At 45.1% G+C, this 15,347-nt stretch overlaps 1 protein-coding gene across 4 annotated transcripts in view; it reads right to left on the bottom strand.

The window, feature by feature from the left end:
• Nucleotides 1–15,347, bottom strand: part of POU2AF1 (POU class 2 homeobox associating factor 1) — a 37,897-nt gene that overhangs the window by 17,067 nt on the left and 5,483 nt on the right. For 2 of the 4 annotated variants that reach the window (XM_083808582.1, XM_083808581.1), the window contains exon 4: nucleotides 9,913–10,184. The exons of 1 other annotated variant lie outside the window; for it this stretch is intronic. In XM_083808582.1, the coding sequence (XP_083664708.1) occupies nucleotides 9,913–9,928 (16 nt within the window). In that variant the 5' untranslated portion in view covers nucleotides 9,929–10,184. One more of the 4 variants, XM_083808584.1, reaches the window with a different exon arrangement.

Here is a 15,347-nt window from a genome sequence, read left to right as displayed (position 1 = left end):
CTGGAGGGAGAAAAACTGAGTCTAAATATAAATATTTTAAGTGAACCTCAAAAATATTTAACCGAATAAACTTTTCTGCTTTACTTTCTTCCAGAAATGAAATACTTATTTTCCTTCAACTGTGCTGTACTACTGCGTTTGCTCTTTCTGCCTCACTACATACCACTTAATCATGAAATCTTGAAAGGCCATTATAAATACCTTTGGTGGTAGATAACCCTACAATTATGTGTTAAACTGTTTTCTTTGTTTGTATGCTAAAATATGTTTAAGCATATTGGGAAAATTCCACGCTTTAAAGCAGTAGCTGGAGGAGATGGCATTTCAGCCCTTGCATGATCCGCGTTTGCTTTCTCTGGACATTCCTTGTGGGACTTCACCTTGGGTTACTTGCAGTCTCATAAAGCTTGTGGCTTTGGAAATGCAGTTACCAATGGGAATGAAGGTCACTAATTCTGCATGCAAGAATCCACAAGGATTTTTAACACAGTTCACATTTTGCTTTTTAAATTTTAATTGATATTAATTTATCTGAGTGCTAATGAAGACAGTGCTGAAAAGTGCTGTGGCACGAGCTGCACTGATAGCTCCGAGAACGAGCTCAGGAGGTCTGAAATGAAGACCATCCCAAAGGTGCTTTCCTGGTCTTATAGGGGATTTATTTACATTTGGAAATGATTTATCTGTACTTTACTGAGAACATTTCAGAGTCAGACGTTGCTGCTGCTGTTCATGCTGAGCAAAACCATCAACTCTGCCAAAGCAAATAGGAGCTGCAGTGCAGACGGCACGGGAGGCAGAAGCGTCCCTCTCGGGCAGCGTCCTGTCCCTGAGTCATCGCACTGACTGCAGAGAGCCTCCTTGCAGAGATAGGGTGGGGAGGGATGGCAGTTTCTGGCTCCAGGTTTGGGGGATGGGGAAGAAGAAATTTACTGTAAAAGCTGACAAATATACCTATTCAGAGTTTCCGGTGTAAGCAGAGTAACCAAAAAAAAAAAAAAAAGAGAGAGAGAAAAAAGAAAAAAACCAAAGTCTGCAGAACATATTTCGGTTCCCCCCAAGCTGACCTCCAGAAATAAAAATAATGCTAGCACAGCTGCTTTTCCACTGTTAAGTGTATACCATGTCTGAGTATTACAGAAGAACCACAGCAAAATGACTCTGGGCTTCAGTGGACAATTTCTCATACAGCCAAAGAAATGTGATCTTTTAAAAATGAAGGCATTTTGAGAAATAACAACCATTACAACAACAACCTTATAAAGAATGTACCTGGATTTAGTATTCTTCAACTTCTTACAGCAGGGTTGTCAGAAAATAAACTATCAAGCCTGTCTTGAACCGACTCTCATTAAAATCAGGCTGGTACATTGTTATTTAAGTTATGAGCTGCAAATGCACCAACATCCGCATGCCCAGGTTCCATTCCGACAAATAAACACCACCATTGTGTTTTGGTGCTCAAGTGCATGCTGTGCTCTGGCTTCTTTTACACTTTGTGCACCACGAAATAGCCACATGCCCTCCGTAACAGGCACCAGGGCTCGATTTGCAACCGCTCTCTGAAGCTGGAGCAGTACAAAGCATCAGGAGTCAAGAAAGAAGGGGGGGAATTTAATGCAGCCAGTAGGAAGCTTTGCAATAGTTTCTGTGTGTAAATATGTTTTAGTTCATTGCAATGCTTTTGTCAGGCCGCCTTACAAATCCACGGTGTGTGCACATGCCCAGGCTCCTTTCATCAGCGTTATCTCTCACTGTATTTGCTGAACATCGACAAAAGCCTAGCACAAACCCTGAAGACTTCTGAGTAATCCTTCAAAGTGGATGGATAACACAGCAGCTAATGAAAAGTTCCCAAACACGGCAGTCCCACAGCTCTATGTACCAAGTGACAACGGCAAAAGCCCTCGGCGATGGTTGGAGACAGACCCCTGTGCAACCCAGCCCCTCAATCCAGCCTCTGCAGAGAGAAGCCTGCAGGCTGCCGCTTTCAGTGGGCTCTGGCTGAAGATTTGATGACTGCAGTAGTGTTGTTATTAATGTCAATACACTTCTCTCTCCACATATTCTTACCAATTCGTTTGCACCTAGGAGAAAATGGCATTTGTCCCGCTGAGTATGGGGCCAGCTTGTGCTGCACGCAGCAGGCACGGCCAACGGGGACCTTGCTGCTGGCCTTTTGGGGAGCAGCTCCAGCCCCAGCACAGGGGCTGACAAGAGCTTCGGCAAGGTACTGTACAAGACTTGCCCAAGGGGAGCAAAAAGCTGAGCAGATTAGTGCTTCGGGCAGCTTCAGTCGTCTGTGTGTTGGAGAACATAACAGGGATGTGTCCATAGCATCGAGAGTACCTATGTTCAGACACAGTCTTTTGAAAGATGTCTTCTTCTAAATAACATCCAGGAAATGTTGGTCTGGGTAAAAGATCAGATAGAGAAAGCATGCAAAGACATTGCCAAACAATTAAACCAAGCACCTTCAAAACGCATCTTCCTCTACATTTGTATTTAACCATTGCCAAAATTGGAGGGAGGATAATGGCAAGCAGCTGTTGGAAGGCTACAAACATTGAAGCGTGACAAGTTTCAGATCACTAAACCTATTAGCACCGCTGGCCTTCACACCCTCATGAACTGCAGATCAGTTTAAACCTTTCAAACAAGTCGGAACCATTTCCCCTCAGGCCACTTTTCAGTTTGAAATACACTGCTAATCTTCCAGAGCTTGCATGACTGCCTGCCTGCCACAGCAAACGACGCACTTGCCACTGCCTCAGAAGATTTACTTTTTCTTTGCTCACACACTGGTGTGTGATAAGCTTATCAATTGATCAGAGTTACCAGTGCAAATAGTTTTCTCTTTTCCTCTTTCACCCCCAATATAATAAAATATTGAAAAGAAACACAATAGAAATCTTTTTTCTTATTTGCAGTAACATCAAAAAGCAAACAGTTACTCCTGGATAACAAGAAAAAATTAGATTTCAATTAAAAGACTAGTGATTTTCTGACTTCAATCTCGAAGAGCAAATTACATAAGGCAGCTGCTGACACTTTTATTGTACACTGTGAACTTTGGATAATAAAAAGAAAAAAAAGTGGCTTGGCTTTGGATACACTACTTGGATGCTTTGACTGCAATCAAAACCTTTTCAGAATAAGACACCAATGCTCATTTAGCAATATTTAAGTGAGGGACTAAAAGCTGCATTGTATTTGTCCACATTTCACATTTAATTTAGACAGAGAATCCTAAAAAATACTTTTTAAAAGTATTATAAAGCATTAATCTAATAATATTATTTTGAATCTGTTGCTTTGGAAATGGATCATGTGATCAGAGCCGACAGCAGAACTGAAACGGCTGCTTTTATGGTATTGATAATGTTCCAAAGTACATCATGGAGCACCGTGAAAAGTATTTTCCTTTGATAAAACGCAGCTCCTAGCAGCTAGCCAGGCAACCCCTCCTGCGTGTGTTATTTAACCAGCTCCCCTTGTACCGACATCCAGCCTACCTGACCGCGCACAGCAGCAGACCAGCAAGGAGAAGCAAGGAAACCTACGTGCAGTTCCTAGCTCTGCCAGGATCCCTGTGCAAGGCTGAGGACAGGGTCACTGAGAGGTAGATCCCCAAAGCTGGTCGGCTGCCCAAGGGGATGTGCTTTACACAAGTGGTAAAAACACTTTCCAGTGATTCTAAAACTCCTGGTAAAGGAGGGTCTGTAATTCTTACGCAGTCAGATTCCCCTTGAAAACTCAGCTTGTTACAAACCTATACAACCAGGAGAAAACCAGCCCTTATCCCTTTTGGTTTTCCTGGGCTCGCACAGCTCCTGTAGCAGCACCCTGCCAGGCCCCCCAGGGGTATTTTGGCACTGCTGGAGCCATACGCCAGCTGCATCCAGAGCAGTGCATGGCCCGAAGGCTCCAGCTCCATGCACAACCCCCGTACCTCTTCATGCAAGGGAGAAAATGGTCTAATATTTGTTCAGGTCTCCGTGCTCCCTTGAGCACGGCCACCCAGCTGGGAGGCTTACAGAGCACTGGAGAACGAGGCTTCCCTGGCTATGGCCAGAGAAGACCACCCATCTTCATTCGCTCACTAATTAAATGGTTTCCTACAATATATTACTAAAAGTGAAAAAAATGGCGACCCTTCTTTGTCTTGGCTTGGTGGTAAGTCCAGGGTAGGGAACCAAAACACAGAAACCCCTTGGACTGCCCAAGATCCCAGATGGCAGCCAGGCAAGGAGTCACTCAGACGAAAGGATCTTCACTTCACCTTCATCGCTAGCCCTCAGCATCCTCCGGGGCGTGTCCCTGTCCTAACCGATCAGATCAGTCAAGGGTGAAGTTCCCTGAAGTGACCCACCTGCAACCCATGCCTTTTCTTGCACCTTGAAAAGGAAACAAAACGCAGAGTTATTGCTACCAAGGCCCATTTTAGGTGCTGTGTTGGTGCTAACAGATCTGGAAGGCTAGTACCAGGCGGTAATGACTAACAGAGCTCTCTAGCCAGCATTGAGAATGAATAACCTGCCACACTGTGCTCAGATACAGAACCATGCATGCATTGCCAAATAAATCACAAAACAACTCAAAAGTAATATTTATCTGTATTGCATTCGGTTATTGCTTGCTTTATTATCTTGTCAATAGTTTTCCCCTCTGAAATGACACGTCTCAGGACCCCATGCTTGCACATCATCATGCATTCGAAGGGCTGAACACACAGCACTTTGGGCATCTGACACATCCCAGATCTCCTTTGAAGTGTTACTGTTTTATTTTATTTTTTAGACAACCCTGACAAGGAGAACTGAACCAGAGTGGTTTTGTCACACTAAGGGTGGGTATTTCAAAAAAGATTTAGCTAAATGCAAAGCACTAAGCAAACATCTGATCGGAGAATCTGCTCTACACTAAACAGAAGGACTCGGAGCAAGAGCAGAAGAGACAAGTGATGGTTCATTGCTCAGCATAAGGAAATGAACTCGGGAGGGTTCTTAGCATAATTAAATCAATAGACTAAATATTTCACTTGCTGACCAACAACTCGGTACAGCATTCGGCTAGTTCCCTCTCTGCCCAGTTACACAGCACTGTAACTACCAAAGTTGGTGAAACAGATTCGTCTGGCAGCCGTGTATTTCAGCATTATGCCCGGTACCTTTATTTCCAGCTGTTTATCTGCAGCTGGAAGATTTCCAAGTCTAAAATTAACCCTGGATCCTCGCAGATCCATACGCCGTTGTCCCTGCCTGGGTCATTCTTGTAAGCAAAGCGTGCGTTTGCACAGCGTCCTCCTGAAGCAGCTCTCCTTCATCCCTCCAGAAGATCCAAGTCAGTGGAGCACCGTGCAGGACCTGCATTCTGCTCCAACACGAGGAAGATGTTGCAGATTGGCAAACAAGCTTAACTTTGTATTTTTTCCACCTGGATAAAATCTAAACATGGGGGAGATCTGAAGACACTTGGGAACCAGTATGAAAGGGCGGTTAATAATCCCTACTGCTTCGATTCCCCTAAGTGAAATAAAGAGCTTCCAAGCGCCCAGTAGAGGTGGCTGCATTGGCCATGTAGTGGCAAGGCTACTAAAAATGATTGGTTTCAGAATAAGAGAACCCCTGCTACAAAGGGGAAGCTGAGATAGACAGAAAGTGTCTTAACCATAAGTCTCACCCGCACGTCCTAATTCCTCCCAGCCCATAATACTCTTTCCATTTTAGTAATGCAAGCTTTCCATTTAATTGCCTATGTGGTCATTCATAGAGCCTGACACCTGCTTTGTAAGGCATGGATGGACTCAGCTTTCATACTATCCATCTTTCCCATTGGGGCTTTACCAAAATTAAGCCTCACAAGACGCAACATATTGCAGTTTCACCTCTCAGTCTCATTTTCTGATACTTTCAGAAGGGGTGTATAGAGCCCCACATCTGTTGCGGGCAGAAAAAGGCTTCAAGGACTTAAAAACCATTTGGGAAGAGGTTCTCAAAGGTCCACATTGACATATCTCAGTTGCAGGGGAATCCAAGCAGCCAGTGGGACAGCTAAGTGGCTGAACATCTGCCTTATCTGCACAAGTCCCGCTGGAGCTCACGAAGAGCTGAGTGTCCAGAGCGTTTTGCCTTCACCAAAAACACCTCCAAAATGAGAAACACTTAGAGAATTTCAACCTGCTTGCCTACCCTCTCATAACAGAAATCATTTGCATGGAAAGCATGCTCGTTTTGTCTCCAAAACATAACACGAGGTAACTTTCTGCATAAAGACACACAAGGGAAGAGAAGCCCACGGCGCCGTGCGTTCGAAATTTCCCACCTCTGCGGGGCGGCGGAGCGGGCCGGCTTCCATTCAGCAGAATCCTGCCAAAAGCCGGGAAGCCCCTACCAGTCACTTCGCTCCTGCCGTGGGAGGGGATGCTTTCGGGCCGAGAGCCTCTCTGGGGTTTTGCTGAGCGGAAGCTCTGGGCCCCGCTCCTGCAGAGAAGTGCAGCGTGCCGTGACCCTGCGGGAAGGATTTCCAGCGCGCAGGAGCAGCCATGCGAGGCTCCCCGGAGGACGAGGGCCTCCGGCCACAGCAGCTGAGGGCAAGGCTGGCCAGCGGGCCTGCTGCCCCTGCAGGGCTTTCCACAGCAGGGTCCCCTCAGGTTGGTGCCAGCGAGAAATGCCCTCCGAGGGGACACCTATTTAAATTAGCCTTCTTGTGTCACTCTGGTTTTCAGTTGGTTTGTGTTTCTGTTCTTTGGTTGGTTTGTTTTCGTCTAGTGGGGAAAAACATGGAAATGACTGCATTCTTCTGAAACCTGCTGTTGTGCCAAAGAACAGTTTTAATCCATACCAAGGCATCCTGACGGAAGAACTTCTATTTAGTCTCCTTTCATGCAGGTACAGATGGAGCAAAGATATCGGCCCCTACGTTTGCATTCAAGCTGGCACTGCCCGTGAGCTGAACTGCAATTACAGCTCTGCCTGGGTAACCAGCTCTGCACTGCTAAGGCAGGAGCATCCAGCATCCAGCAGGCCCTTTGCTCCCTCCAGCACCATAACAGTACACAACCTACACGGATCCCCGCGTTCCCTAGTCATCCTGTTGATTAAAATATGGTGTTTAAGCATGTAAAGCTGGACTTACTAATTGCTGTTTTTGAATCCAGCCTCCTCCAGAAACCAGGGACATACTCCAGGATTTGCAAAGAAGTCTTTGGAAATTAAATGCCCGACTCCAGTTGATTTTCACTGACACCTCTTTGTGCCTCCTTTTGTTTTTCTTTTGGCTCAATTCATCCAGCATCCTGCTGCCTCAGAACCCCAGCAGGATAAAGGTCTCTTTTACTTGTGCACCTGTGGGTCCTATACCTACATCCTATACCCCTGTACTGTGGTTACTGCATAAAGCAGCACCTTAAAGCACAGGGAAGTCACTCAACTGCTGGGTGAGCACTGTCGGATCCTGACATCCGTGCCTCCAAATGCATAGCTAGGTGTCTGCCTGGGGCACATTTACCTGGCTCTTCAGCCACATGGTACCACAGGGCTGCAAACAGTTGCTCTTGCCAGGAACAGAGCCATCTGCTTCTATACTGAGTATGGGATGCTCCATCCAATACATGGGGAAAGCTTCTCCCACACCTCAGAAGCTACCCACGGACTTATTGCCCATCTATCTGTGGTGCCCTTTTGCTAAAATACACGAATAACTCATTTTAAGTCTAATTATACTGAAACTCCCTCCATGGCAGAGGAAATCTCTTCCTATTTCCTAGGTGGGGAGCAGAGCAGAGCAGGGCAGCACTTTTACGCTATGACATTAGCCCAGGGCTCATGCAAGCAGAGACCAAGCTCCCTGGGCACCCAGACTGCCTCTGCATCAGCTGATAGTCTAGGACAAGCCAACGGCTCGCATGTGGGCACTGGGACTTGGTCTGGTCCCAGGTGGTTTGAGCCAGGTGGCGCAGGAAACTTGAGGCCACAGCTGGTCGCGCTAAGAGAGACCATAGGACCAGAGAGACCACATGGAGACTCACAGAGCTACTGAGAAATCTGACTTCCACTGAAACCACTGAGACCTGGCACGTGAATACCTGCACGGGCCTGAGCAATCTGTCTGCAGTTGCACAGGGAGTCTCCAGTAGAGTGGGTAACTGAAGTCAAAGTAAGTCATTACTAATGGTACAAGAAAGAAGCAGGATGATGTTTCATGCTAGAAAAGTAATCCCATCTTTAGGTTTAGCTAAAAAAAACCTAAAGGTCCATGAGATTGAGGAAGCCCAACCATGCCATGACACAGCAGACAAAGACAGCAAAGACCAACAGCGAGCAGAGTCACCTAGACAGCCACCTACAGAAATCTCCCCTCGGCTCCTTCTGTGTCGTAGTAAGCACACGGCCAGGCTGATCTAGCAAGCAGCCCAGGAGTCAGGGACAAGTCTGGCTGCTTCATCTGACTGATGTGAAAAGGGCTTCATCAGCAACAGACGCCAAATCAAGGCAGCTGCCATGTCTCATGCAGTCTGTCAAAACAGCAGAAAGCATTGCTGTAACAGCAGACTAGCCTTGAGAAGTTCAGAGGGCACGGAGGGACAGGCAGGTATGGGCAGCTGTTGTCTGGAAACTCTCACAGGGGAGATGGCTGACTTCAAAATACGGGGATTTTATCTCCTCTGATGCAGGCTTGTAATTTCTGCTTACCTTTGAAAGCACTGCATGTATCAAAGAACCAATGCAAAGGAAAAATATCGTATCAGTTACCAATTTGGTTCTACCTAAGACATCACTTTGTTAGTATTGCTTTGTCATTGCAGTAAAGAAAAAAAAAATAAAGACTTATACACCTCTCAGATAGAAGATAACATCTGTATCTAATCATCTTGCAGTATGTTCCACATCGTATACCTACCGATTCTGAAAACAGCCCGAGATAATAGGAAACAAGGTGTGTTGCCATAGCGCTCCTGCTTGCTGCTTAATACTCGTCAGACAAATTGAAACACGATTGAATAAGCAGTCAGAGCTTAATTCAGGATCTTACACTGTACAATGTCATTTCACAAATATACATTTGAGCTTCCAGTTTTCAACTGAAAACAGTAACAGAAGTACATAGCAGAGAAAACGGGCTTTATAGTTAATAAGCTCAGAACGACACGCGTAGTAAACCCATCTCTGTGTAATTACAGGCTATTATATAAAGGAGAAGAATATTAATGTTAGTTCCATATTACGTAAGTCAATGGCAAATGTTTAAGAAATAAGCTTCTTCCATTCAGATATATTATTTTATTCCAGGCTAACTGAGCAGCATGGTGAAGTGCAAAGGACGGCAGCAGGGCTGCAGAAAGGCACATCTACAGATCCATGCAGTGAGAGCAAGAGTTGCACAAACAGGGCAAACACCTACCTGTATCAGGATCGGTAAACTACTTGAGCAAAGGTGGGCCAAGAGGAGTAAAATGATCTTGAAAACAAGAAAACTGATTTCCTGTAAACTCATAACTGTATTGCCTTCAACTGCATCAGTCTTTAGCTTTATTATTAGTTGAAAAAAAAAAAAGTACATATCAAAAAAGACACAGAAATAAGATTTCTCACAGGTTTCACTTTTAAAAAGGAAAATTCTCTGGTATGTAACCACTATAACCTTTGATATAATACCTGCATCCTGTTATTGTTTTTATGAATCATAGTCTTCCACTTGATTCATAATGACGAATGCCAACAAAGCAGCGATGCTGCCCTGTCTTAATATCCCTGCTGGAAAATTAGCATCATGCCTTCTCATTTGCCTCTCTTGAGACATGCAGCTCTTCAAGAGTACTGTCTCCCGTGCTATGCTAATGCTCGCTTATCCACTACAATCTTCATCTTTTACCGCAGTTAGGAAAAACAAAGGCAATCAGAGCTCACTTACATTTTTGCCAGTGCATATTCTGTGGCGGGACGGAGTCTTTTTTCTCTTTGATGAAGACAGTTGGGCTTTCTAATGGCTAACGTGTGTTTGACTCCTTTACGGGGGATGTGATAACTGACTGTCAGGATGTTTCTTTCAGCTTTTTAAAAGCCCCGTGTTCCCGCTGAAGTCTGTGATGTCATCACATCCTCCAACCACAACCACTTCTATATTTTCCCTTGCTCTGTGTTGTTCTTCATGACGCTGAACAGTTCCTCCAAGACCAGGGCGCTCTGGAAGATATTATGCGTAAAACGGCACTTGGTATCACCAAAATTTATTTAAACAAACAATCAAGCCTGGAACCTGCCTCTCACGGGGTTTTTGCCGGAGATTTTTAAAAAAACAGGTCAAAGGGTTGCACAGCAGAAAAAGCACAAGGGGCTTTTAACAGGATCGTGACCGTCTGTGGCACCAAGAACGGCCTCGTCTCACGTCGGACTGCACTCTCTGCTTCAGATGGCATACCTACAGGCTCCAGACACCTCAGCGAGCCCAAACCTTTACGTACGCCAGGTCTGCATGGCCCTTTAAATGCTCAACACTTCTAAAATACAAAACTTGTGTGTTTGCCCCTGCCTTATGAGAATCTCAACTCCCTGGGGCCACTAAATTTGAACTTATGAGGAAACACCTGTAAACACTTCAAGCCTCATTAAACGAGGACGTCCTTCATTTAAAAAAGAAACCCCTTCTTTTTCTGTTTTGTTTTTATCAAAATACGACGCTTCCTACTAGGGAAAGCTGGCCCGTCCAAAGCAGCTCGTGGAGCTAAAGGGAGGCCGAGACACTTGGCATAGGGGCTCGAGTAAGTTCTTAACGTTAATCATAACAGGATCATTATACCTGACCTATTCACACCACTCCATGTGCACAACCTCTTAAACCTCTTACCGTTGTTTCCTCTAAAATTCAGACCGTCGCAGTGACTATTCACAAGCAACAGTGACTCTCAGAAAAATATTTGTTGGGGGCTGCGCAGTGGGTTTAGGATTCTAACGATCCTAACTCCCAGCTGGTTTTTAATCACTGAATTGCTGCGGCCCTGAAGTTTGCTCTCTCAAATTTCTCTTCCTATAAATTTGCCCAGGGTCTGGGCAGTCCTTTTGGCCAGGAGTCTGTCAGAAGGGTGCCAAACACCCCTCAGGAGCGGGTCCATACTGCGAACCATTCTGCAACACAACATTGGCGTTGAATTTAATGAAAGAAAGCAAAACCAAACAAAACCAAACCCAAAAAAGCAGACTGATGAAACAAAGATGAAAACTTTATTATTATATTCCCTTTGGTTCAAAGATTTGCCCCCAAACCACAAAGACCCAACCTCCAAAACAAGCAGAGTGAAAAGAAATGAGGCGTACGCAGCTCCCCATCGCTGCCCTCTGCGTTCCCAGGCGCGAGGGCATTGTTCTGCCGCGCTTTGCATATCTGCATTAATGCTCACTACCAGCCACACATTGTAATATCCTCTCTGCTGTTAAAGTGCTTAGTAATAGCAGGCAGCCTGTTAGCTAACACTGCACAGATGGACAGGTGAGTGTAAATCACAGCCCAGTGTAGCCGGGTGAATTGAGGAAGAATATTGAAACTGGCTTTGGTGGCATTTCACTTACATCAAGGTAGGAAGAATTTGTGGACTCTCGTCTCTCTGATACAAACACAGTATCATATTTCTCCTTAAAATAATGACATAACAGAACTTCATTAAAAAATAAAAATAAAAATAATAAAAATAAAAATAAAAATAAAAATAAAAATAAAAATAAAAATAAAAATAAAAATAAAAATAAAAATAAAAGCTGCAGCCTCTTAAACTTGTAAAATTACAGGTAAATGTTTCTAACAAGGGGAAATGCTTTCCTGACAAATGATGTTCTGCAAAAACCAGGGCTCAATCATATATTCAGATTCATTTAAGGCTTATGGCACAAGGCAATATCAGGAAGCACGGGGAGAAGCTACAGGACTTTGGCTCGAGTCAGTGCAAGAGACAACGTGAGAGCATCCAGAACGGTGCTCTGCTGCAGTTTGCTGCTGGAAATGTCTATTTCTGACATCACAGAGCTACTGGGAAGCAGCATGGTGAACCAAGGCCTTCAGCAGGTCTCTGCCAGGAACAAGATCTCTATTTTTAAGTGTGAGAACACACCCTGCGTACATCTGTGCTCTCCAGAGCAGCACAAGCACAGTCTGAGACTTGTACGCAGCAGGCTGTGTGTATATGTGAAGGCAGACTGCACGACATCAAAGTAAATATACAGTCTCGTACTAACTTAGAGACCCATCAGCTCACATTTAACTGTACTTTAGTCATATTTAGAAAAGCTGGGGGTAACGTTGACTTACTCAGGATTAAACTCTTTCTGAGTTTATATCAATACTTTAAAAATATGAAAGCAGGCAGATATAGTAATAAATATCTAAAATGAGGAAGTTGCAAAAAGGGGCATGTTTTCCACAGATAAAGCAAGCAGCACTATTTTGGTGGCAGATAACCATCCTTTTCCATATTTTACCCACAGTTACTCGAAAAACTTTCAATGTATTAACAAAGAATCACACTCTCCAAAACAACTTTACAGGTATACAAGGTAAGATATAAAGGAGCGTGTGTGTATGGTGAGCCAACACCATACCAGGAAAAGACAAACTCTGTCAAATATGGCCCTCTTCTCATTTTATGTCTTTCACAGAGAAACAATTTGGCTAAGCACCATTTTACTAACAAAGTCCAAAGGAAGAAACACAAGTAGAGCAAAAGATGAAAAAGATTGCTCAGCAAGTATCGCCTTTGCCTCTTCCTCGGCCAACTGTTCGCAAACCATGATTCAAGTCTATAACCACGGCGCGAGCTCAGCTACTACTAGATGATCAAACAGCACCGACAGCAGGAAGGCTGCTTGTGGACAGCTGCTCCTTTAAGAAACGCTCAGAAAATGAGCTGCAGCCTGTCTCAAGATGCAAATCCAGCTGCCTCCCAGTCATTCCTTGACCAGTTCACCACGAGACCAAAGCAACAAACTCTACGTCAGGCTACGGCTAAGAGGCAGTGAAACCTTGGTTCGGCACGGAGCATCTCTGCGCTAAGTCGGGGTGCAATTGTCATGTTCCTGGTGGCCACGCTTCGAGTCCACAGACCAAAAGATTCAAAGGCAAATTTTGTCTGACCGCCACACACAGCTGCTCCAAGGATAACTGACAAAAGCTGCAAAGCCCTACGACAGAGCACCCACGCACTGCACGCAGCGTAGAGCCGGAGCTGCAAGCAGATCCCAGCGGATCCCTGCAACCAAACTCAGCAAGGATGGAAGGAGCACAAAGCAAGGACAACACAGACCGTGTGTGCCTTGTCCCCAGTTCCAGGCAAGATGACATGAGGTGAAGTGCCCAGCACTGATCTTCCCTCCGTTAGGACTCAGGGAGCTTGCACCCCACCAGGCAGCACCGTCTGGAAAAGCAGCGCCATGGCCACAGTGCCCAGTGCTCCTGGGCAGTGGGAATAAAACCAAGCACGGCACCTACTCTGTCTGCAGGGCTGGCTGCAACACGGCCCTGCAACAATTTTCAGTATACAAACGATATAAAATCGGAAGGGTATGCTGCGTTTGACAGTCTGAACCTGAGCTTTACCTTAGAGATTATGAATTAGGCACTTCCTCCCCTCATCTCCTTATTATTGTCTTATTCCCAGGACAGGAGTTGAGATCATAGGTAATTTTCTTCCAAAACTGGATTACTGGATTACTGCTGGTGACAGATACCTTTTTTTTTTTTAATTAAAAAAAAGAAAGTGTCAATATTAGCACTTTAATCCTACCATACAATGCAAGAAGTATGAATAAGCAGTAGTCTGACATTTCAGAAAGCTTTGTGGTCTGCAAATACAAACATTTGTCTTTGAGGATACAATAGCTAAATTAATATGAGGATCTCTACCTCAGAGGTCTGAATGAGCTTAAAATACAACCACGTTTAGAAAAGGTTCTTTCTCATACTTCTTCCCTACTCAGCCAAGAGAGGGAACAGAGGAAATGAGAAGTTGAGCCTCATTTGAGGCAGTAGCAACTGGCATCTGTCTGAGCCAGAACAGACTTTTCAGCCTACAGATTCTATGTCCCACATCTTTATTTTGTTGCATGACACTATATGTGAACACACAGCAAAATAATCCAGGATCAAAGCCCACAGAGCATGAGGCTGGGATTTGTTCCAGCAAGCTTACTTAAGTCGTGTCCTTCAGCGTAGGAGCACCCCTACCTCTGTTGAGCTCCCTGGGCAGAACCAAAAGCACGGGCGCCTCCAGAGACACTTTGTGGAGACACTTGGGACATTTTTGGAGACCGCAGAGCAGGACTAGTACAACGAGCACCCTGATTCTGGTAGTTTGATTAGGCTTCAGAGGAGTGGGATGTTTAACCTCGCAGCTGAAGCCCTTCCCCGCAGCCCAAGTCTCCGCTGGATGCGGAGCGATGCCGTTGCTGCACCAACAGCAAGGAGCTGACTGCCTTGAGAAGTATGAGAGATGCCAGAGCTGTGGTGAACAAGGGCAGAGGACACAGGCAGCCAGCTGCACAGCGTGTCACTTGTGTGTCACTCACTCACTGATGGCTCTGCAACCTTTTGAGCTGGCCCTGCCCAAGAAAGAGGAAGAACGGGGACAAATTTTCACTTTACTCCAAAACTCCCCCCTGTGATTACACCAAGGACTTCTGGAGTTTCTGGTTTGGTTTGGTTTGGTTTCCACAAAGCATTTATACCACAGAAGAAAATCCTTCCTAACCAGGAACTTTCACCCTTCCCAATTGCCCCGGCCTCACAACCACAAAATAAACGCCTCGCTCTTGCACAAACACACCCAAAGAATCCCTCCAGGGGATATGAACGTCTCAGGGTGTCCCCAGGTAAGCGACTTTTCATGCTGTACCTGCCGTACATTTACCAGAGAACACTGGCAAATCCTCACACACTGCTAAAGCACGTTTGAAGCAAAACGTTACTTCAGTCGACAAGAAAAAAAATAAGTCAAAAAAGAAAAATAAAAGAAGGTTTCCCATTTTCAGCAGAAGCTGGTGCGAAGGTTACCAGGACATCATGAGTCACAGCAGGAGGGAGATGATAAACAACCCGATCAGATAGGTTTACAAGGCAGGGCCAGAGAGACTTGATGAGTGCTGTAATAAATCTCATAAAGACGCTCAGGATAATGCCAGAATTTACTATATGCCCCACTGTGGAAAGGTCTAAAAGGAACGAAGACAAGTTTCCGATTCCACACACACTCAGGAAGTGTCTGATGCAGGTAGAGAAGATGGCATCTCCTGCTGGCACAGCCTGTTCCATCAGCTTCGGAGGTTACAGACTTGGAGAAACACAGAGACACACTCATTTTGCAGAAA

This window comes from Anser anser, assembly GCF_964211835.1.
Source record: "Anser anser genome assembly, chromosome: 22".
Classification (NCBI taxonomy): domain Eukaryota; kingdom Metazoa; phylum Chordata; class Aves; order Anseriformes; family Anatidae; genus Anser; species Anser anser.
This window is presented reverse-complemented; position numbering and strand designations above follow the sequence as displayed.